A 22,795-nucleotide genomic window follows, 5' to 3' on the forward strand; every position below is an offset into this window, starting at 1 on the left:
CCCGAAACGTCAGCTTTCCTGCTCCTCTGATGCTGCTTGGCCTGCTGTGTTCATCCAGCTCTACACCTTGTTATCTCAGATTCTCCAGCATCTGCAGTTCCTACTACCCTTGTTCATTAATGTTGTTTTAAGAAGGAAATCTGTCATCCTTGCCTGGTCTGGCCTACATGTGACTCCAGACCCACAACAATGTGGATGTCTCTCAACTGCCCTCCTGAAATGGCAACACACTCTGGTCAAGGGCCAATTAGGAATTGGTGGCTTTATCAGTGCTGCCTCAAATAATGTGAAGTGAATCGAATTGGCTGAAGACTGGCGTCTCTGATGCTTGGGACCTCTGGAGAGGGCCGAGATAGATCTTTATCTTTTACATGGGCCTGCTCGGTTTCCCAATCATTCAATATGGGGATATTTGTGGAGCTGCCTTCTCCTATTAATTGTTCAATTGTCAACCATCATTCACAACTGGATGTGGCAGGACTGCACGTGCATTGGCTGTGAGATGGTGTTTGGGGAGGCGAGAGTTTGGGGATTTTGATCCTGGATGATGAAGGGCTGGCTCTATACTTCCAAGCAATTAGAGGTGGGCATTTTGGGATAGGCAATAAATGCTGGCTTGGCCAGAGATGCCCAAATCCCATTAATCAATAAAACAACTCTCACTTTAATTGTGGAAATTTATAAATTGGAAATTTATGGAATATTGCTGTGTTTTCCTTTCAGAATTGCCTGGTGAAGCATGAAGGGAAGTCATACACAGCTGTGGTGGGAGACTTTGGCCTTTCAGAAAAAATCCCGAATTATAGGTGAGTGAAAATAAAAAGCAAGAAAGAACTTGCATTCATATAACGTCTTTTACACATCTTTAAATTCCAAAATGCTTCGAATGAACTACTTTAAAGTGAAGACACTGTTGTAATGTAGCAATTGCAGCAACCAATTTGCACACAGATGAAATTGAATGGTCTGATTTTATGTTAGCAATTAAGAGATAAATATTCATTGCAACACCTTGGAGAACCTCCTCGCTTGTCTTTTAAATAATAACTGTGAGATCTTGTACACCCAACTAAGAAGGCACACGTGGCCACTGTTTAATTTCATCAAAATGCCTCACCCTGGCACTGCAGCACTCCCTCAGTACTGAACTGCAAGTGACCATCTAGATTTGGTGCTTTAGGTTTGTGGTGAGAGTTTGAATCTGACTCTGAAGTGAGAGTCCTGTCCAGTGAAACGAAATTGATCCTGATTAGCTGACTTGAAAGGAAATGAGAGCAAGTAGGATATAAGGTCCATCGGAAAAGATGCAAAGTGATTCATGAGGATGGTACCAGAAATGAGAAGGTAAAAATGAGAATGGCAAAACAAGCTAGGGCTCTTGCCTCTAATGGTAACCTGATAGACATCTTTAAAACTATGATGGGACTTGATCATTCCACTTGTTGGCCACATCCAAAGCTAAGGATAAAAATTGTAAGATAGTCACATAAGATGGTAACATAGAAGAAATGACTTTCGAGGGTTTAGAATGTGGAAATTGTTCCTGAAATGATGCTGGTTCTTCCTGTGCACTGTGCAGTTTGAAGAACTCAGCTGTTGCATATAACACTAAATAGATACAACTGTGAGAATTCGTACAGGTGCTTCATTGTAAAGGCTAAGATCACCGTTCTAATGCCTCTTCCCTTGTGTATAATACACAGCCTTAATTCTTAGTACCATGTTTTACTTACTTATTTAGACTCAAAAGACACGTGGCAGACAGAGCATACATTATATCTGTTTCCATTTTTAGATTTACCTGGGATGGGTAACTGGGTCCGAAGCCAGAGGCTTTAGTTAGAGGGGTGCCACCCCTCAAGACTAGCTGATCAGGAGAGATAGTAGGAACTGCCGGTGCTGGAGTCCGAGATAACAAGGTGTGGAGCTGGATGAACACAGCAGGCTAGGCAGCATCAGAGAAGCAGGAAAGCTGACGTTTCGGGTCTGGACCGTTCTTCAGATCTGATCAGGATACTCCACTGCTCCTACTGCCTGTTGTAAACATGTTCATACATTTTACAGCATGATAATCAACCTGCTTGGTGTGTTATGAATGTACCTTTCATAGCCAAACAAGCTCTCACACATATTAAGAAAAAAACAAAAGGACTTAACTGTAGTAATTGTAATGAGGTCAGCCAGGTGAGCGTCATAGAATAAGAGTTCCCTGATTGGACCAGATTAACAGCCTCAATCAGGGAGCCCTGGCTGACAGAAAAAAACAGGAGGGTCAGAGGTACTGTTGACTCGAAGAGCTGGCTCAGTGTGAAGGACTCTCCCTGTGTAAATAAAGGTGATGTGGTAATGGGATACCAGTCTCAGTGGAGTAATTTCACTTACTCTTTAAAAAGGCATGTTAAAATAAAGTCTACATCATTTCCTTAAAACCCAAAGCCTTTTCAAGAAAATGAACAGATCCTGATAAATTAAGTCATGTGAAAATAGTAACTGAGGTTCTGTTTTCAATTTGATAGGTGTTTTGATTTTTAACAGAGCCACTTTTACAGACATGTAATGAAATGTTGATGCAATACAAGTCTGAGACCGGTAGCTACTGAAGAATTTCACAGCCAGTTATACCCAATTTATAGTGCAGGCTAACACCCCAGAGAGATTGGGCTAGAATGTGGTACTTATAGGCCACAGTTGTGGCTAATTGTGTCGATGCATTTATGGGGAAGTTAGTGAACACATGAGGAGTAGAGGAATTTTGGGATCAGCTGGTATGAGGTTTGTGTGGATTCTGCTTGATGGTTAGAAGCAGGTTCTTCCTCCCTATGGAAACCAGACGACTTCTCTCGGGCTGCAGGACACCCTGACCTCATGTTCTGGTTTTCATTAGAGAAAGGAAGGCCAAAAGGAGACATGATCCAAATGTCTAAAAATGCTGATTAGAATGAAAGTAAAGGCCAAATCTCAAACACAAACTGTGAGCATGCAGTGAGACATTTAAAACGAATTCTTTTGCACATCATAGATGGTGATGAAGGAAGCTAATTAGTCCATGTAAACTCACCTATCCAACAATATCTGGTTGTGCTGTCTTTGCTATTTGTGGAATCTTGCTTTGCGCAAATTGGTTTCCATGTTTTCTCTGTTATGTTTGGGGGTGGCATTCAGTCATAATCCCACAGATGGTAGCTTTGCACCATTGGCTCCTCTGCCAAGCATGTATTCCAGATGTTTCAACCTGAGATTCCCCTGGTTCTGAATCAGATTATAATTGCAACAACATTATCAATGTTGCTTGGTTAAAATCCTGAAACTCCCTCCTGAACAGCACTGTCGTTGCACCTACACCACATGGACTGCAGTGGTTCAAGAAGGCAGCTCACCACCACCTCCTCTAGGGCAATTAGGGAAGGTCAATAAAGCTAGTAACAAAAACAGAAGTTGCTGAAAGGTCAGCAGACCTGGCAGAATCTGTGAAGAAAAAAATCAGAGTTAACGTTTCGGGTCCGGTGACCATTCCTCAGAACTGATGGCACCTGTGAAAATGTTGGTTTATATGCAGAAAATAGGGAGGAGGATAGGGTAGGGAATAAATAATAGGATAAAGGATAGAGCCCAGAGAGAGAGAGAGAGAAGAGCAGTTTGATAGACAAAAGAGTTGGTAACGATCTGGCTAGGAGGATGAATAGTTGTTAATGGAGACAGTTAGTGACTGACAATAGGTGGTGTGTAATGGCAGGCTATGTGACAACAAGGCCTGGTGAGTCAGGTACGGGGCTAGGAAATGGGAGAGTTTAGGCCGTACAATTATTGAACTCGATATTAGGTCCGGAAGGCTGCAGGGCGTCCCCAAGTGGAAAATGAGTTGTTGTCCTTCCTCTGTTCTGAGGAAGAGTCACCGGACACGAAACGTTAACTCTGTTTTTTCCTTCACAGATGCTGCCAGACCTGCTGGGCTTTTCCAGCAACTTTGTTTTTGCTGCTGTTGTTCTTCCAGTTTGCGCTGAGCAGGAACAGCGTGGTGTGTTAAAGTGGCAGGCAACAGGTAGCTCGGGGTCTTTTTTGTGAGCAGAACGTGTATGTTCTGCGAAACGGTCGTCTAGTCTATGCTTCGTTTTCTGCAGTGTAGAGGAGACCACATTGTGTGCAGCGAATGCAGTAGGCTAGATTCTGGGAAGTGCAGGTGAAGTGTTGCTTCACCTGGAAGGTATGTTTGGGCCCTTGGATAGTGGGGAGGGAGGAAGTAAATGGGCGGGTGCTGCACCTTTGCCGGTTGCAGGGGAAGGTGCTGTGGGGGAGATATTGGGAGTGAAGGAAGAGTGAACCAGGGTGTCCCAGAGGGAACGGTCCCTATGGAAGGCGGACAAGGAAGGGGAGGGGAATATGTGTCTGGTGGTGGCATCTCGCTGGAGGTGGAGGAAATAGCGTCTGATGATCTTCTGGATGTGGATGCTGGTGGGATGGTAGGTAAGGACAAGGGGAACCCTATTGCTGTTGCGGGAGGGAAGAGAAGGGGTGAGGGCGGAAGTGCAGGAGATGGGTCGAACCCAGTTGAGAGCCCTGTCAGCAACGGTGCTGGGGAATCCTCGGTTGAGGAAGAAGGTGGATGTTTTGTAAGCTCCCTTGTAAGGTTGTCCTCCTCTGAACACATGCGGCATATCCCAGAATCTAGTCGACAAGGAATCCTCTTAAATGGTCCACTCTTCCCTCATCCCCACAGCTTCATGGCACGTTCCCCTGCAACCGGCGAAGATGCAACACCTGCCCATTTACTTCCTTCCTCCCCACTATCCAAGGGCCCAAACATACATTCTAGGTGAAACAACACTTCATCTGCACTTCCCACAATCTAGTCTGCTGCATTTGCTGCTCACAATGTGGTCTCCTGTACATTGGGGAAACGAAGCGTAGACTGGATGACTACTTCACAGAACATCTACGTTTTCTCGCAAAAAAGACCCTGATCTACCTGTTGCCTGCCACTTTAACACCCTACCCTGTTCCCTAGCAACATCTCTGTCTCAGGCTTGCTGCAGGTGTTCCAGCGAAACTCAGCATGAGCTGGAAGAACAACACCTCATTTACTGCTTGAGGACCCCTGCAGTCCTCCGGACTCCATATCGAGTTCAATAATTTTAGGGGCTAAACTCTCCCATTTCCTAGTCCTGTACCCCACACACCAGGTCTTGTTGTCACTTGGCCTGCCATTACACACTACCTGTTGTTAGTCATTAACAGTTCCCCATTAACAACTATTCACCCTCCTAGCCAGATCGTTATCAACTCCTTTGTCTGTCCAACTGCTCTTCTCTCTCTCCGAGCTCTATCCTCCCATTTACTCCTTACCCCATCCCTCTCCCCATTTTCTGCATATAAACTGACATTTTCGCAGCTACCGTCAGTTCTGAGAAGCAGAGGTCACAATCTAAGGATATGGGATAAATCGTTAAGCACTGAGATGAGGAAACTTTTTCTTCACCCAGAGGGTGATGAGCCTGTGAAATTCACAACTACAGAAAGCCGTGTAGGCCAAAACATTGTATGATTTCAAGAAGGAAAAGGATGTAGCATTTGGGGCTTCAGGGATCGAAGGATATGGGGGAAAGCCAGAGCAGACTATTGAGTTGAATGATCAGCCATGATCAAAGTGAATGGCAGAGCAGGCTCAAAGGGCTAAATGGCTTACTCCTGCTCCTATTTTCTATGTTTCTATTCAAGTCAAGGATCAGTGATCATCTCTTCTCTTCCCATTCCTCTTTCCCCTCTGCTTTACTCCTCTCTTCTCCCCTTCACAGTTTCAACTCCCCTCTCCTCTCCTCTCTCCTCTCTCCTTTACCCTCTTCTCTCCCCTTCCTCTGTCCATTTTCTGTCAATTCTCCACCCCCTATTTCTATCCTCTTCCTTCTCCCACTCCCCTCACCTTTGTTTCTCTCCTTTACCTTCTGTTCCCCCACTCTCATCTATTAGTCTCCTTATTGCTGGGAAATCCAATTTGTTGTCCTGCTGTGTGATCTGCGGTGATTGGATTCTCAGTATGTTGTAGGCTCTCAGTCTGAGAGAGCGAAGGTGTTTTCAATAGTGAAGATGAAGCTGAATGATTGCAACACTGAATCTCAATGGCAACCAATCAATTCTTTGGGAAGGTTATGAGCTGCCAGTTAATGAACAAGCACTGTCCTGGTTTTTAATATACTTCGAAATCCCAGTTCTTTTTCCTGAAAATTTGAGAAGTTATTCCAGAACAAATTTAAATTGTTGCAAATTCACCTGGAGCTGGCAGAAAATGCAGCCTTAACGAGCTTGGCTGGATACAGCTCCAACTGAGGCTAATGTCACAGAGATTTGGCTCCTGATATTGATGAATAGTCAGTGAGTTTCCAGGAATGTTTGGGAGTGAATAAAAAATCTGCAAAGCCAGAACGAGGAGGCCCTGTTGGTTTTAACCTCCGTCTCCTGTCTGGAAACCAGACAAATTGATAGGTTTCCCTCGGTGTCCCCTAGGGACAATCTTCATCAACTGGGAGGGAAGTAAAGAGTGCCAGAGATCAAGGCTTGGCAGTCAAAAGAAGAGAGGCAATTGTGGGTGCAAAGCAGTGAGAATTGGGGGGAGGTACTTTTGTGGGAGGGAACAAGAGATTGGACCGTCTTGAGAGTAAGAGAGGTTATTGTAGAAGGAAGTGAGAGATTATTCTTTGAGAAGAAGGGCAGGGTGAGGAAGAAGGCCACCTACAGAGGGAGGACTGAAGGCTTCATTGTGAGATCAAGGTGGAGAGTATTCTTGTTCTATTTGACCTGCAGGGAGTGCTGTAAAAGCTACTTCAGATAGCAGCTCCTGCTTCCTTTTCACTACCAGGTTTATGGATCTCTGGGAAATGAGGTGTCCTACGTGACTTGGGGACTTATTCTTTGTTTTCATCTATCTCCCACCCATTATGTGTGGAGGGAGTAATTATCAAGGCCATGGCCTTTCCAATGAATGGATGTTGCTGAGAGCTGACCTTTGCAAATAGTTGATGGTATTAAGAATAAGTGTTTCTAAAGTACTGCCCATGTAATGGATGCCTTTACAGATAACGCTGGGTGCAGTTCCAGTTGCCTAGAGGAATTTTCCAGAATATATCTTCCCTTATCATTCATTAGTGTTTCTCTCTGAAAAGTGCAGAGAGAAAAACCTTCCAACAGCTCTCCTATGCAATAGGTTGTAACTAAGAAATGGTCTGTCTGTATCAAAGGCACTAATGGGAGTAGATCTTTGCAGAACAATGTTGCTGACAGATGCTGTCCATATAGCAGATGCTGATGATGAATGGACTTTGCAATGCTGCTAATGCCTCACCTTCTCTCTCTTCCTTTGTCTTTAGCTATTGCTAGGAAATTGCCTCTCCAAAAGGCAGATGTGCCAACTATTGACTCTAGAAAAGTAAGATTATTATATTTTAGAACAGGATAATGGTTGAATGGCATATGTCCATGTCACCTGGTGTACTGTCTGAGTTGCATTAAACTACACCTTATCCTAATTAGAATTTAATTGCTTTTCAGTTTTTATTCTTTGTATTCTCATCCTCAATGTGCCTCTTCAGTTCTCCTTCAAACATTAAGGTTTATATCTGAGCTCTCATACTTTCTGCAGTTCTAGAGACATTACGATTATATTTTGATTAGAGTTCAGTCTGTTTTACTTTGAGTAAATGTCGACCAGAAGAATTCAATTAACTTTTACTCTCATCAACTCGTTCTTAATTTTAGTTTATTGTGACACCTAATTAGAATCTGACAGACTCATTACAGATTAGTGAATAAATCTATTATAAAAACAGAAATAAACTTAACAGGTCTGGCAGAATCTGTGGAGGTAGAAATAATTGACGTCTCCAGTATAATATGGCTTCATCAGAATTGACCAAATCTGTTATCCTTGCTTGTATTTCCTATCAGAATTGAAATAAAGTGGCAATGAATTTTACGGCATTGAATCTTACAGAACAGAACCAGATCGTTCAGCCCAATAGGTGTCTGCTGGTGTATATATTCCACACAATCCCTTATCAATCTGATTTTATCTAACCCCTTCAGTATAATCTTTGATGTCTTTCTCAATCAAGTTTATACAGCTTTCCCCTTGAATGCATCAATGTTCTTTTGTCTTGGCCAAACCCTGTGGCATTGGGTTCAATTTTCTCATGACTCTCTGGGTAAAGAGGCTTCTCCTGAATCCCATATTGCGAACTTGTTAATGACAGGTCTTATTGTCCTAGTTTTGGACACCCCTACATTCAGAAATATCTTTACTGTGCCTACCCTATCAAACTCATTCAATTTTAAAGACTTTTATTGGATTTCAGCCTTCTCTACAGTAAAGAGTTGCAGCCTGTAACCTCTTCCCAATAGTTATAACAGCTTAGCTTTGGTATCATCCTTGTAAATCTTTCTTTCACTTCCTCATTTTTTTAGATTTCCTTTTTAAAATAGAATCTAAGTATGGTTGATCTAAGGTTTCCTGTGGAAATGAACTCATGTGCATTGTTATATTTTTGGTCAGGTTAAGCTGCTTTCTTACATGACGTGACTTTTTATTCTTGGTTCATTTTCAAAGTTTCAGTTTCCATCAATGTAAAATCCAACATGACCAACTCTTGAGATACCCTCTTTAAATTTACCAAGCTGATAAATCTTGATCTTAGTTCTGTGAAGAAGCGATGTCCCAAGGAACAACGCTGTAGTTAGCACATTGCCTCACTGCTCAGAAGATTTGTGGAACACCAGTAAGATGGCTGGTGGACAGGAAAAGATCTGTTGTTTAATCCAGCCTGACCTACACCGAAGAGATCACAGGATTATTACAATGCAGAAGAAGGCCATCTGACCCATCATTTCTGCATCAGCTATCCAATTGACACTTCATACCATCTTCCCGCTTCTCCTAAAACCCTGCACATTCTTTCTTTTCAGATTATAGTTCCCTCTTGAAAGATTGAATCTGCCTCAACTGTACTCTCAGATATTGCATTCCAGAACCTCACCACTTAATGCGTGGAGTGCTTTTTTTTCTAATATTGCTTTTGCCTGTTTTACTATTACTTTAAATCTGTGTCTTCTTGTCTGTGTTTCTCCAAATCCCTTGGTCTAGTCTAAAGAAGATCGAAATTTTATGGCCAGTACCTCCACATTTTCTACTTGCTTCCCTTGCATCCATTTTCTGGTCATGGTGCCATTCAACTATAATCGTAGCCTGTCCAACTCCTATCAATTTTAAACCCTTCCAGTGTCTAAATTACCTCCTGTACCTCCATGGCTTGGCTAGCACCTTCTTTCTTAATAATACAAAATGCAAAATATTAGTTTAATACCTCAGCCGTGCCTGCTGCCACACGTAAATCATCTTTCTGGTCTCTAATCTGCCCTACACATCATTCTGTTACCCTTTTACTATTTATATGTCGACAGATGACTTTGAGATTCCCTGTTGTGTTAGCAGTTGTACTCTTTCTATACTGCTTTTATTTCCCTCTTCACCAATTATCTGAACCTTCTATATTCAGCTTGTACTTCAGTTGTATTTGCTACCTGACGTCTGTCCTAAGCACACTTTTTCTTCCTTAACTTAATTTCTATCTCTTTTGTTATGTAGGGAGTTCTGGATTTGTTTGCTGTACACTTCTTTTGTGAGGAAATGTACCTTAACAGTGCCCGAACTATCTCCTCTTTGAACATAGCCCACTGTTTAGCTACTGCTTCTCTTGCTAATCTTTAGCCCCAATATATTTGACTCAGATCTGTCCCGTTGAGGTTAGCTTTCTCCCACTTGATTATCTTTACTTTGGATTGATTTTTTTCTCCCTATTTGCACAGTCAAATCTACTTGGCACACCTCATTCCCAACAAGGTCTCTTTTTCAATTCATGGGGTATGGGTGCTGCTGGCTAGGCTAGTAGTTATTGCCCATCCCTACTTGTTAGCACTGTTATGGACAAAGTTCCAGGAATTTGACCCAGCAATATTGAAGGAACGGCACTATGTTTCCAAATCCAGGTGGTGTGTAGCTTGAAGGGGAACTTGCAGGTGATGGTGTTCTCATGTATCTGCTGCCTTTATCCTTCTAAATAGTAGTGGTCATGAGTTTGGGACGTTTTGCCAAAGAAGCCTTGGTGAATTTCTGCAGTGCAACTTGTGGATTGAGTGAGAAGTAAGTGGTTGTGGATATGGTGCCAGTCTTTGGGCTATTTTGTCCTGGATGGTGTCAAGCTTCTTGAATGTTGAAGCTGAACCCATCCAGGCAAGTGGGGAGTATTCCATCGCACTCCTGACTTCTGCCTTATAGATGGTCCTCACGCTTTGGGGATTGAGGAGGGGAGTTACTGGCAGCAGTATTCCTCACCTCTGACCAGCTCTTGTAGCCACTGTGTTTATGTGGCTAGTCCAGTTCAATTTCTGGTCAATGGTAGTCCCCAGGATGTTAATAATGAGGAAATTCAGCAAGGTTAACACCACTGAATGTCAAAGGGGGTTACTTAGGTTCTCTTTTGTTGGAGACAGTCATTGCTCTGCGCTTGTGTAACACAATTATTATTTGCCACTTGTCAACTAAAATAGTGCCTCCTTTCTTGTTGGACAGGACCTGCACTACTGTACAAAATTCTCTGGAACAATCTAGGAACTGTTGTCCCTCTTTGCCCTTTTACAGTACCATCACACCAGTCTATATTTGGGTAATTGAAAGTACCCATTAAAACTGCTCTTTTTTGCAGCTCTCTGCAATTTGCTTGAAAACTTAATCCTCTATTTCCTACCCCCATCCCTCCCCCACTTGTTGGTGACCAATGGACCACACAGAACAATGTAATTGCACCTTTTTAGAATCATTAGATCTTTACAGTACAAAAGGAGGCCTTTCAGCCAGTCGTTTTAGTACAGGCTCCTGAAAGAGCTACCCAGCTAGTCCCATTCTCCAGCCCTCAAAATTCATCACAAATACATGGCCAGCTCTCTTTTGAAACTTCTTATGGAATCCACCTGCACCACTCCCAAATCGTAACAATTCTTGAGTAAAAAAAATTTCTCATCATCTCCCTCCTAACTATCTTACTGACAATCTTGAAATTGACCTCTAGTTATTGACATACCAACCTGTGGAAATAGAATATCTTTTTTTACCCTGTTAAAATCATTCATAATTTTGAACACCCCAATATCGTCTCTGCTTCAAGGAGAACAAGTCCAAATTCTCTAATCTTTCCTTGCATCTGAAATCCCTCATTCCTTGTATCATTCTAGGAAATCTCCTTTGAAATCTCTCCAGGGCTTTAACATTCTTCTTTAAATAAAGTGTCTAGAACTAAAGGCAAAAATCCAAATGATTTGTAGAAGTGTAGCATCATTTCCTTGCTTTTATACTCTATGCCTCTATTTATAAACCCAAGGATCCTATAAGCCTTCTTAATGGTTTCACCTTGCCTGGTCACCTTCAGAGAACCATGCACGTGAACCCCAAGGTTCTGTGCTCCTGTACACTCCTCAAAGTCATACCATTGAGACTGTATTGTCTCTCCATGTTTCTTCTACTAAAATGCATGACCTCACATTTCCCGGCATTGAAATTCATCTACCAGGTGTCTGCCCATTTGCCCATATCAGTGTTCCTGTGAAGTCACTCAGCATCATACTCACAATTCACTTTTCTCCCTAGCATCTGCAAATTTAGAGATTTTTTTTTCCCTCGACACCCATCTCCAAGTCTTTTATATAAATCAGAAAAAGCAAGGGTCCAAACACCAAACCTTGAGGAACACCACATTCAACTTGTCTCCAATCTGAGAAAAGCTCATCTATACCTACCCTGTTTCCTGTCTTAGCCAACTTCTAATCCATGCTGCCAAGGACCCATCAATCCCAAACATTTCTAACTTGCAAACAAACCTGCCATGTGGCACTATATCAAATTCTTTCTGAAAGTCCAAATATACAACATCCATAGCACTACCCTCATCCATTGCCTTTTTGTTCCTTTGGTCCAGCCAAATAGGTTCTGTCCTTGAACCATCTGGGTTCCACTCCTTCTCCATCACTACAATGCTGTCCTTAAGCTGGGTTAATTAGCTCAGCTGCCATCAATGTCACACCAATAGCGTGGGTTCAGTTCCCTTACTGGTTGAGGTTACTATGAAAGCCCTACCTTCACTACCTCACCCTTTACCAGCTCTTCTTAGCCGACACTGTCCACCTCTTCTCCCTTTTCATCTTTTTCCTACTTTCCTGAACACTCTGTATCCAGGAATATTTAATACTCTGAGTTCTATCCTTTCAGGACTCCCTTCGAGACACAATATCATATTTCTACATTGTAATCTACGCCTGAAACTTAGTCAGAATCTTATTCACATTCCATCTATTCACGTACATGCATTTGTAACCCTTCCTTTCTCTGACCCTGTCTAATAGCTTACTTTACTGCAATCTATCTTTTGTGTACCTCAGTATTCCTCTTTACTCTTGGCTCCTAGCTCTATCGCCTGCTGAGCCGGTTTAAACTCTCCACCATATGTGCAGCAAAATGTCACACAGGGCACTCAATCCTCACGCTTTTCAGATGCATCTATGCAGCCTGTACACGTCCTATCTCCTCTGTTAACTTCCAATGTCCTAAGAAGCTGAAACCTTCCCTTTTGCACCATCTCTCCATCCACACTTTCATCTGCTTTATCCTCCTATAGTGAAACTGTATGTCGGATGTGGTAGTGGGAATAATTTGCGGATTAATACTTTTGAAGTCCTGCTTGTTAATTTCCTACTTAGCTCCTAAAATGCTCTTTGCAAGAACGCATTCCTTTTTTCTACCTCTATTGTTTGTACCAATGTGTACTGCTGGCTATTCAATCTCCCACTCAGGATGTTCTGCAGCTACTTAGTGACATATTGACCCTAGGACCAATGGAATACACCAGCCAGGATTCATGTCTGTGGCCACAAGTTCTTGTCTATTCCTTTAACTATCAAATCTCTGACCACCATTGCTGCTCTTCCAGTCTTCCTGGTATGTCCCTGTACAGATGAGTCACCTGTGACGCCATGGACCTGGCTCTGGCTGCACTTCCCAAATGAACCATCTGCCTTATCAGTGTACAGAATTGAGAACTGATCAACCAAACAAGCTGGGAGCATTTTGTTCTCATGATGCCCACCTCCAAAGGAACTGACATGGCCTGGTAATGAAACAGTATGACGAAGCAAAAAGACAAGCAAACATATTTTGAGACCCAGTATTGCCTGTTGGGGAGTTAGGAAGTCTTAAATAAGATATAGTGACTAATGAATGCAATAGGGAATCCAGGAGAAACTTATTGATTCTCCAGATAATGAGAATATAGCTCAAGGAGTTGTTAAAGTGAATAAATTGAATAAAATTAAGGGGGAAGTTAGATACACACATGAGGAAGAAAGGTCTGCTGATGGGGGTGGGACAACAAGGGATGATGGAAGGCTGGTATGGAGAATAGACAATGGGGATAAAGATCAGTTGGGCTGAATCATTTGTTTTCTGTGCTGAAAACCTGTGTAATTTTTGCGTCTTAAGAGAAATGCATCTTATGGCAACGATACAGAATGGAAAACTACCATGGTGTGTTGTAAGATGTTGAACTATACTGTAGGAAACACACTTGATCTGCTGGAAGGAGAACTTCCTATCACCTCAATTTATTTACCATCAGCCTCAAACATGGTGGCCATCTTTGTTCTGCTTGATGACCAAAGAAAATTTGGCTCTGGGATCTGTTAACTTTGGATATCACTTGGATATCACACTTGACAGAAGCTGCCTTTCAAAAATAAATGAAAATCAAACTCCCAGCATCCATTTTGGACTCCATGTCCAAGGCACAGTCTGTTACACAGAGAGATAGGGCTTGAGATACTGGGACTATAGATTAACAGGGAAATAGAATGTCCTTTATCAGAATAGAATAGCTTTTATTGTCACATCTACTCCATTGTAGAAGTACAGCAAAAAGCTTTTACAATGTCTGCCTCCTATGGCAAAAGTACCTAAGTACAAATCTTGGATACATATGAGGAATAAAAGTGGTCGCATTACTTTATAAAGTCGGAAGTCACACAACACCAGGTTATAGTCCAACAGGTTTATTTGAAATCACAAGCTTTTGGAGCGTAGCCCCTTGGTCAGGTGAAGTGAGAGCAACACGCAGACGGCGAATTTATAGACAGAGAGATCAAGGGCGGAGAAATCAAAAGACCATACAAATGGTGTGAGTGGAATATCAAATAACAAGTCTCTGCAGGTGACCAAGAGTGTTAGATGGTGTGAGTAAAGTGTCAACAGCTGAATAACCAGCGTAGGGATGACCTATAATCTGATTAAATGAGGCAGAGAGATAATTACAAAATATTAAAAATAAGGTGGTGCTGGAGACAAACCAAATGATTGGAATAACATGATAGGTATAAGAGTTAGATCGCCAGATCCCGTCCAACAACTGTCACTGCTCTGCTCCAAGCCTCCAGTCCGCTCCGTACTGGCACTCAGTTGCTCCAAGGTAAATTCTAGGACTGCCTCACCTGTGGCGGTCTTTGCCTGGGACTCGCTGCTGACACGCTGCTCCGGGACACTCAGCCCTCGCTGCTCTGGGACTTGCTGCCTGCACGCAGCTCCAGGACTCGCTGCCAGTGATTAGGCTGCAGACATTATTCAATAGAGAACTTTAATATGATGCAGAGTTTTGATGACTTGAACAAAGACTGTTAGCTTTGGTTTAGGAGTCAGTGACAAGGAATCATCAATTTAAAAGAATCTCAAAGTGAGGGCAGAAATAAGGAGAAATTTATTGACAATGGAAGATTGGTGAGTGTGGAATGCTTTGCTATTGTGATTTTTTTTGAGGCAGAGTCCATTGCATCTTTTAAGGGAAATTTAGAAAAAGAGGAAGAAGGCAGCAAGGGGAATATGGATTCAGTTCCGGATCACCCAATAAAGAACCGACAAATTTAATACCCCAAATGTCCTGCTTTGTTGCAGTAACGTTTGTGTAGTTCCATAGTACTCAGGATTTTGTGCTTATTGCACTGGATGCTTCACTTTTTTAACTTACTCAGAGGGATGAGACCATTGCTGGCTAGGCCAGCATTTGTTGCCCTTGATGAGGTAATGGTGAGCTGCCTTCTTGAACCATGGATTTTTGTAGTAACCTCAGACAGTGTGGGAATGGCCTCATTCTGTGTCGTAAACCAGCCATCCAGTCAACCAGCCAACTCCATATCGAGTTCATCACCGTCAGATTGTGAACCCATTCCTTCTCTTTCTTTTACCTTTGCTTGTTATATTTTCTGTCACCATGTTCTCTCTCTCCGCTCCTCCTCCCCCCTCCACCCTCTCCCCCAACCCCAACCCCAACTCCAGTGGGACTGTCTGCACTTTCTAGTTTGGCAGTTAGACACACTACTGTCCTGCCATTCTCACATTCCGATCACTTAATCTGAGCTATCAACATCCTTTCTCCTGCAGCACTCCAACACCCTACCCCACCATAGCATAAATGCTGCCTCCTCCACACTACATCAGCTCTGATGAAAAGTCTGATGAAAAGCTTGCTTTCTCTGCATGGAACTAGGCTAACCAACCTCAACCTTCAGTGTAAGGACACCCACAATGTTGTTAGGCAGGGGATTCAAGAGCTTTGACACAGCAACACTAAAGGAGTGGCAATATATTTCCAGGTCAGGATAGTGAGTGGTTCGGAGGGGAACTTGGATGTGGTGGTGTTCCAATGTATCTGCTACCCTTATCCTTCTAGCTGCAAGTGGTCCTGGGTTTGGAAGGTGCTGCCTAAGGATCTTTAATGAATTTCTTGTGGATAGTACACACCTCCAATGCTCAGTGAAAAAAGTCCCAGCCTATCTAACCTCTCTCTATAACTCAAACCTTCCATACCTAGAAACATCCTGGTACATCTCTTCTGAACCCTCTCCAACTTAATAAGTTTCTTATGTGTTGTTGGAGCTGTACTCATTCCAGGTAAGTGGACAGTCTCCCATCACACTCCTGACTTGTGCCTTGTAGATGGTGGACAGGCCTTAGGGAATCAGGAGATGGGATTTACAGCACCTTGAAGTATTTCATTTCCTACAATGCAACATGGAAAAGTTTTATGATGTTGCTGTGATTTTCTGATTTGAGAGTAGCTATTCAGCCCAGTTCACATCACTGCCACCTCTTGAATTAAGAATTTAAGCCCATCTCCAGAATGTGAATCTGTAATCCAGACTGATGCTGCTGTGTAGGACTGGGAGAATGCTGCACTGTTGAAAGTGCCATCTTTCAGATGAAATGCTAAACAGAGCCCTGTCTAATGATTCAGATGGATGTTAAAGATCCCACTGTAATGTTTAAAGAACAGAAACATTTTCTAGTGCTTTAACCAGCATTACTTCCTGAGGTCAAAAGGGATTGCTTCTCAGTTGCTGATAAATGAGACCTTGCTGTGGGCAATTGGCTGCTCTACAACATAAGACTACACCTTAAAATCAATAATTAAGTGTGTACAGAGAGTTGCACATTTGAGATTTCTTCCTTACTTATGATCACTAATTATTCAAGGTACACTGCCCAGCTCATTATTTGCAAGTTGTTGCTTTCCCTTGGTTGTGATTTAGTTACTGAACACCCAGTTGTACCTTGTTCTGTGCAACCAACTATTTTTATGCCAATTAATGAGTCTGGGATTTAAATGTTATTTAATGTGTACTCCATACGTAAGTTTTGTTGGATAAGGGTTTCAAGGACGTGGAGCTGAGGGGTAGGTCAGCTGTGACTTAATTGATTAGGGGAGCAGCTGGAAGGGCTGATTGGAATTGTCCCAGATCTAATTAAGTCCTTTGAGCATTAAAGCTTTGAACATAATGTTTTGTATTGTAAGGATTCTCACAATTAATACATATTACCTGATAATAAAGCACTTGAACATTGTTACAAAGAGACACATGTTGTTGAAGCTTTAAGAACTCCACAGACAGGAGAATTCAAATTCATTAAAGTCAGAAATCACATGACACCAGATTATAGACCAACAATTTTGTTTGAAAACACTAGCTTTCAGAATCTTACTCCTTCTTCGGACTCCTAAAGCTTGTGTTTTTAAATAAGCCTGTTGGACCATAACCTGGTGTCATGTGATTTCTGACCTTGTCCACCCCAGTCCAACACCAGCACCTCCACATCATGGCTACCAAATTCATTAATGCTTCAACTAAATATTCCAGATTGGGCTGGAAAGAACTGGGTGGTGCTTAGAGGAAAACAGGGGTGAAAAGTCAAGGTGCTCGCCCATCACCATTACAATGAAACAATAACCTTTGAACAACAAAGGCAATAGCCACTAAAGTCAGTTTCATCAAATAACAACTCCCATATCCCTGGTATATTTCTGGTAAATCTCCTTTCTATTCTCTTCAAGGCCCTTGCCAAAGTTTGGTGCCCAGAATTGAACACTGTATTCCAACTGGAGGCCTATGTAGTTTGTAAAGATACCGTAATGACTTCCTTGTTTTGGTATTCAGTGCCTCTATTTACAAAGCCAACTATCCCACATGCTTTCTTAACTAGTTTAACAACCTGTCACTTTCAAAGACTGTGAGCATGCTTCCCTCAGGTCTCTCTGTTCTTGCATTCTCACTGCCAACCACTTTCCATCTCCAAATCTAAGCCACTATATACCATGATCCAAATACAAACCTTGGGGAACCTCACTGAATCCTCCTCTCCAGTCAGGAAAAAATGCCCCATTAACCACTCTTTTCTGTCTAACCCGTATCCAACTGCATACTCCACTTATTACTCCCCTTTCAATATCAATGTGCTTTTGATTTACAGGCAAGTATGTACAAAATGCACAAGGTGTACAAAATGATCAGAGGTTATAGATAGAGTGGACAGCCAGAGACTTTTTTTTAAGGGTAGAGGTAGCTATTACGAGGGGGCATAGTTTTAAAGTGAGTGGAAGTAGATACAGGGGAGATGTCAGAGGTAGGTTCTTTACTCAGAGAGTGGTAGGGGCATGGAATGCATTGCCGGAGAGGGTAATGGAGTCGGCCTCATTAGGGGCATTTAAGCGGCAATTAGATAGACATATGGATGATAGTACAAGGTAGGGGTGGAGGTTAGATAGACCTTAGGTCTAGGGTAAAAGATCGGCACAACATCATGGGGCGAAGGGCCCGTACTGTGTTGTACTGTTCTATGTTCTATGTTACAAAATACTTCATCAAATCCTCTTAAAAAGTCCACATATACATTTTACTGTACCACCTGAATCAACCCTCACTGTTAAATCATCAAAGAACTCAAGAATGTCAGGTAGACACAATATGCCTTTAACCATTCTCTGTTGGCTATCCCTTTATTAAACCATGATTCTCCAGGTAAACGTTTTTGTGTTTTTTTTTCCACCACTGACATTACACTGACCAAGTTACCAAGATTGTTGCTAAATCTGAGCAATGACAACTATTTGGTATCTTCTTGCTTTCCATCTATTTTTATCCTTGAGATTGTTTCCTGTGGCATTGGCTTCATTTTTTTGTTTCTGTGAAGACAAGTGCTTTAATATTCAGTATTTCTATCACATTCTCTGCTTCCACAAGATTACCCACTTTTCATAAATGAAAGTGTAAGAAAAATTCCATAGGATCCGTGTAGAGAGAAAAACTGAGTTAGTTTTGAGTCCCGTATGACATTGAGATTTTGACTTGCCTTTTGTTACTTGCTAATATTCATTTCATAATCTTTATCTTCTTGTATTCTTCTTCAATTTCCAATTGTTTGTAACACTCCTTGCATTAGCACACATGCATCCCAATGCCATGCCAATCTTCTTGTATTTCACTATTACCTACTTCTTTGTATTACAGTTCTTTGTTCCATTGCTGTGGGTGTGCATACAAAATGTTTGGGCTGCCTGTCATGTTAACTAACAGTTATTTGAAATTGTTTGTTTAAATTTAAGGCAATGTAATGTTTAACTGACACTAAACCAGTAACCAGTAGATGCACTGGGAATATAATACAATACAGCACTTTCTCAAGGGTAGATCTGTTTCATCTGTAATTTATTGGGCTCAATCTCTACACTGGTTATTGCAGACTTGGCTGACTTGCAATGCTACTGCTCCCATTCTTTCACCTTTATATTGCGCAGTCTCTCTCAATGCTTTCAGATGGATCTTAATACTGCAAGCTGAAAGAAATGCTTGCATTTATGTTTTTTTTATTTCCATGAGACATGGCCATTTCAGAAGACAATTAAGAATCAACCACAGTGTTCTGAGTCTGGAGTCACATGTAGGACGGAATGGGGAAGGATGGCAGTTTCCTTCCCTAAAGATCATTACTTACACACGTGAGTTTTTACAATAATCAATGATCGCTGCAGTGGTCATTATCACTGAGACTAGCTTTATATCCAAGGTTTTTAAATTGTAGTAAAGTACTTTTGTTTGAGGTTTAGTCAGAACAGACCTGGGAAACATGGCAGTAGTGTCACAGTAAGATTCACAAATAGGATTGGCAAGAACTGGAGAGATTACCAGTATAGTAGAGGACTAGCAATGAGTAGATGTCAATTATGGGACTGAAGAATACCCTTGGACTAGTGTGAACTAGTTAAATGGATAGCATACATACATATGATATATATATTCTGAATTTTAGCCTTTTTGTGGGTCTATTCATAAAAATTGAAGTGAGCATTGATCATTGTGACAGCTTCACTTCCTTTGTTACTCAATAGCAGTTCGTGTACATGTGAAGGATATTCAATGGTTAAGGTTTTGGGTTCAACCTCCACTTCAGAGATTTCAGCTCACAACCGACATCTCAGTGCAGTACCAAGGGCATGCTATGTTGATGGTGCTGGCTTTCAGATGAGTCATCAAAGCAAGACCTATCTACATTTTCAGCTAAATGTAAAGAATCTCATGGCAGTATTTTAAAGTGGAACAGAAATGTTTTCACCGGAGTCCTAGCGAATATTTATCCCTCAACCAATACTTAAAATACAGCAATCTGAAAGCAAAATACTGTGGATGTCCTAAATCTGGCATAAAAACCAAAAATGCTTGAAATACTCAGTGGATGGTATCCCTCCAACTGCACTGCGGCGGCGGGGGGAGTTTTTTTTTATAAAGCACTTTTTAGAATATCCTGAAGTCACATTAATGCAAATCTCTATTTTCTGTACCTGTACCTAGAAACTTTTCTATTAAAGTGACCACATGTGGCTAGCTATAACAGTGCCTCCCTTTGTTGCAGTTCCCATACAGTGGGACTGGTTTAGAGTGAAAATTTAAGGGTATCCTGCAAATTATTGTCCTCATACTGCTGAAGTGTATCCCAGGAGTGAAGGTGAAAAACTTCAATCCCTGTGAAGGAGTTACGTGAGCTGCAGAGAATAATTGTGCTGGAACTGGTTGTATAATCTGTCATAAAGTTTTGGCTGCAGTTTTATGTTATGTTAATTGCCTCCCCCCTCCCTCCCTCTTGAGTTGATTGGACTTCAGCAGAGTGAGAGTGTACACAGTCGGTTAAAAATAGACTGACCTTTGCTTTGCTTACTCCGTCCCCTGTACAAATTGCAGAAGGGACCCCAGGGAAGTTAGCCCTATGTACTCCTGCAGGTAGCTGGATAAAGTCACCAGCATAAAGGTGGTGAGGAACATCTACCTCCCCCTTCTACTAAGCAATCACTTCACATCCATTCACAACACATAGCCTTTGCACTTGCTGACTGAGCTGTTATTTTAGACGCTGCTGTTTATTTGAAGGAATGCAGAGCTGGAGGGGAGGTGTTTATTGTCTAGTTTCCCTCGCCAGGAACTAATTAGGCCTGGGGCTGAACCACCCACTGTAGTTTCTTTTTTCACATCAAAACAGCTAGAAAGCTATGTTACAAAGGGTGTAGAGAGACAATTTCTGAAGTATTAAATGGCACTCTGAAAGTTTCACAGGTACCCATGCAACCCAGCTTTGAATGTCAACATTTAATTTTCATCATTCAGGTCTCTCCACTTTGAAGTTGCCACCTATACAATTTGGAGAGACATAGGTTTTCAAACCATACAGGATTGCTGTCATGTGTTCACTGCTACGTGTAGTCATAGAGACGTACAAAACAGAAACAGACCATTTTGGTCTGACTCGTCTATGCAGACTACATATCCTAAGTTAATCCAGTCCCATTTCCCAGCGTTTGGTCCATATTTCTCTAAGCCCTTCCTATTCATATACCCATTCAGATGATTTTTAACCTTGTAATTGTACCAACCTCTACCACTTTCTCCAGCAGTTCATTCCATATACACCACACCCTCTGGGTGGAAAAGTTGTCTCTTGGGTTCCTTTTAAATCTTTTCCCCCCCTTACCTGAAACCTATGCCCTCTAGTTTTGGACTCTCCTACCCTGGGGAAAAGACCTTGGCTATTCACTCTATCCATGTGCCTTGTGACTGTATAACCTCTAAGGTCACCTCATCAGCCTTTGATGCTCCATGGAAAATAGCCCGAGCCTCTTCAGCTGCTTCCTACAGCTCAAAACCTCCAACCCTGGCAACATCCTTGTAAATCTTTTCTGAACCCTTTCAAGTTTCACAACATTCTTTCTATAGCAGGGAGACGAGAATTGCATGCAGTACTCCAAAAGTGGCCTAACCAATGTCCAAGTGGCCTAACGAACATGACCTCCCATTCCTATACTCAATGCATTGACCAATAAAAGCAACTCTGGATTCTGTCCACAGATGCTGCCAGACCTGCAGACTTTCTCCAGCAATTTCTGTTTTTGCTACAGATCTTCTCATCTGCAATTCTTTGTTTTATTTCAGGGCAAAGCTGATTCTCTTCCATTGTCCTGTGTTGCTTTATGGAACGTAAACAAGAATCTCCTCATTGTTCCATTTTAACTGCCGTATTGTTAGTTAAATAATTCCATTTTTATTGCTTCAGTTACAACCAGAACCTGATGAGGTTCCCAAGTTGTTATGGCTCCAGATGGGATAGTTGAAACCATTAAGTTCCTGAATGAGGAAGGATGAACTGATTCCCCTTCTTTATTCGCACCCCTCAGTTGGTTGCAACAAGATTAACCCATCTGGTTCACTAATGACCTTTAGGGAGGAAAACTGCCATCCTTACCTGGTCTGGCCTACATGTGACTCCAGACCCACAGCAATGTGGTTGACTCTCAACTGCCCTCTGGGTAATTAGGGATGGGCAATAAATGCTGCCTGGTCAATGACGCCCTCATCCCATGAATGAATTTTTTAAAAATTGAAGAAGTACCCCTCCCCTTGTGGATATCTTTCTCCCAGACCAAATGAATATAAGGAGACAAGTTAACCAGGCTTTCTTGAATTAACAAAAAGAGTGAGTTTATTAATTATTACAGACAACCCAAAATACTAACACGACAAATATACACACAGACAAATAATGGGTGAGTGCAAAAAGATTAAAAAAAAATCTTTAAATGATCCGTGGATCATTCTAGGAATTGTCTGCAAAGAGTGAATGTTACAGCTGTTGCAGTGAAGGATGCCAGTAATGTTTCTATTGGAAGTTCAACAGTGATTTTCATGATCCTTAGTTATGCAGATAGGTTGATATTCTGTAGAGATAGTAGGAACTGCCGATGCTGGAGTCTGAGATAACAAGGTGTGGAGCTGGAAGAACACAGCATGCCAGGCAGCATCAGAGGAACAGGAAAGCTGACGTTTCGGGTCTGGACCCTTCTTCAGAAATGGA

At 42.0% G+C, this 22,795-nt stretch overlaps 1 protein-coding gene across 1 annotated transcript in view; it reads left to right on the plus strand.

The window, feature by feature from the left end:
* The window catches only part of tesk1b (testis associated actin remodelling kinase 1b), a 124,766-nt gene that overhangs the window by 68,368 nt on the left and 33,603 nt on the right, over positions 1–22,795 (plus strand). Inside the window, exon 5 of the mRNA XM_048594725.1 lies at positions 724–806. Within this exon, the coding sequence (XP_048450682.1) occupies positions 724–806 (83 nt within the window). The remainder of the gene's footprint in view (positions 1–723; positions 807–22,795) is intronic.

The sequence above is a fragment of the Rhincodon typus genome, chromosome 3, assembly GCF_021869965.1.
Source record: "Rhincodon typus isolate 14 chromosome 3, sRhiTyp1.1, whole genome shotgun sequence".
Classification (NCBI taxonomy): Eukaryota; Metazoa; Chordata; class Chondrichthyes; order Orectolobiformes; family Rhincodontidae; genus Rhincodon; species Rhincodon typus.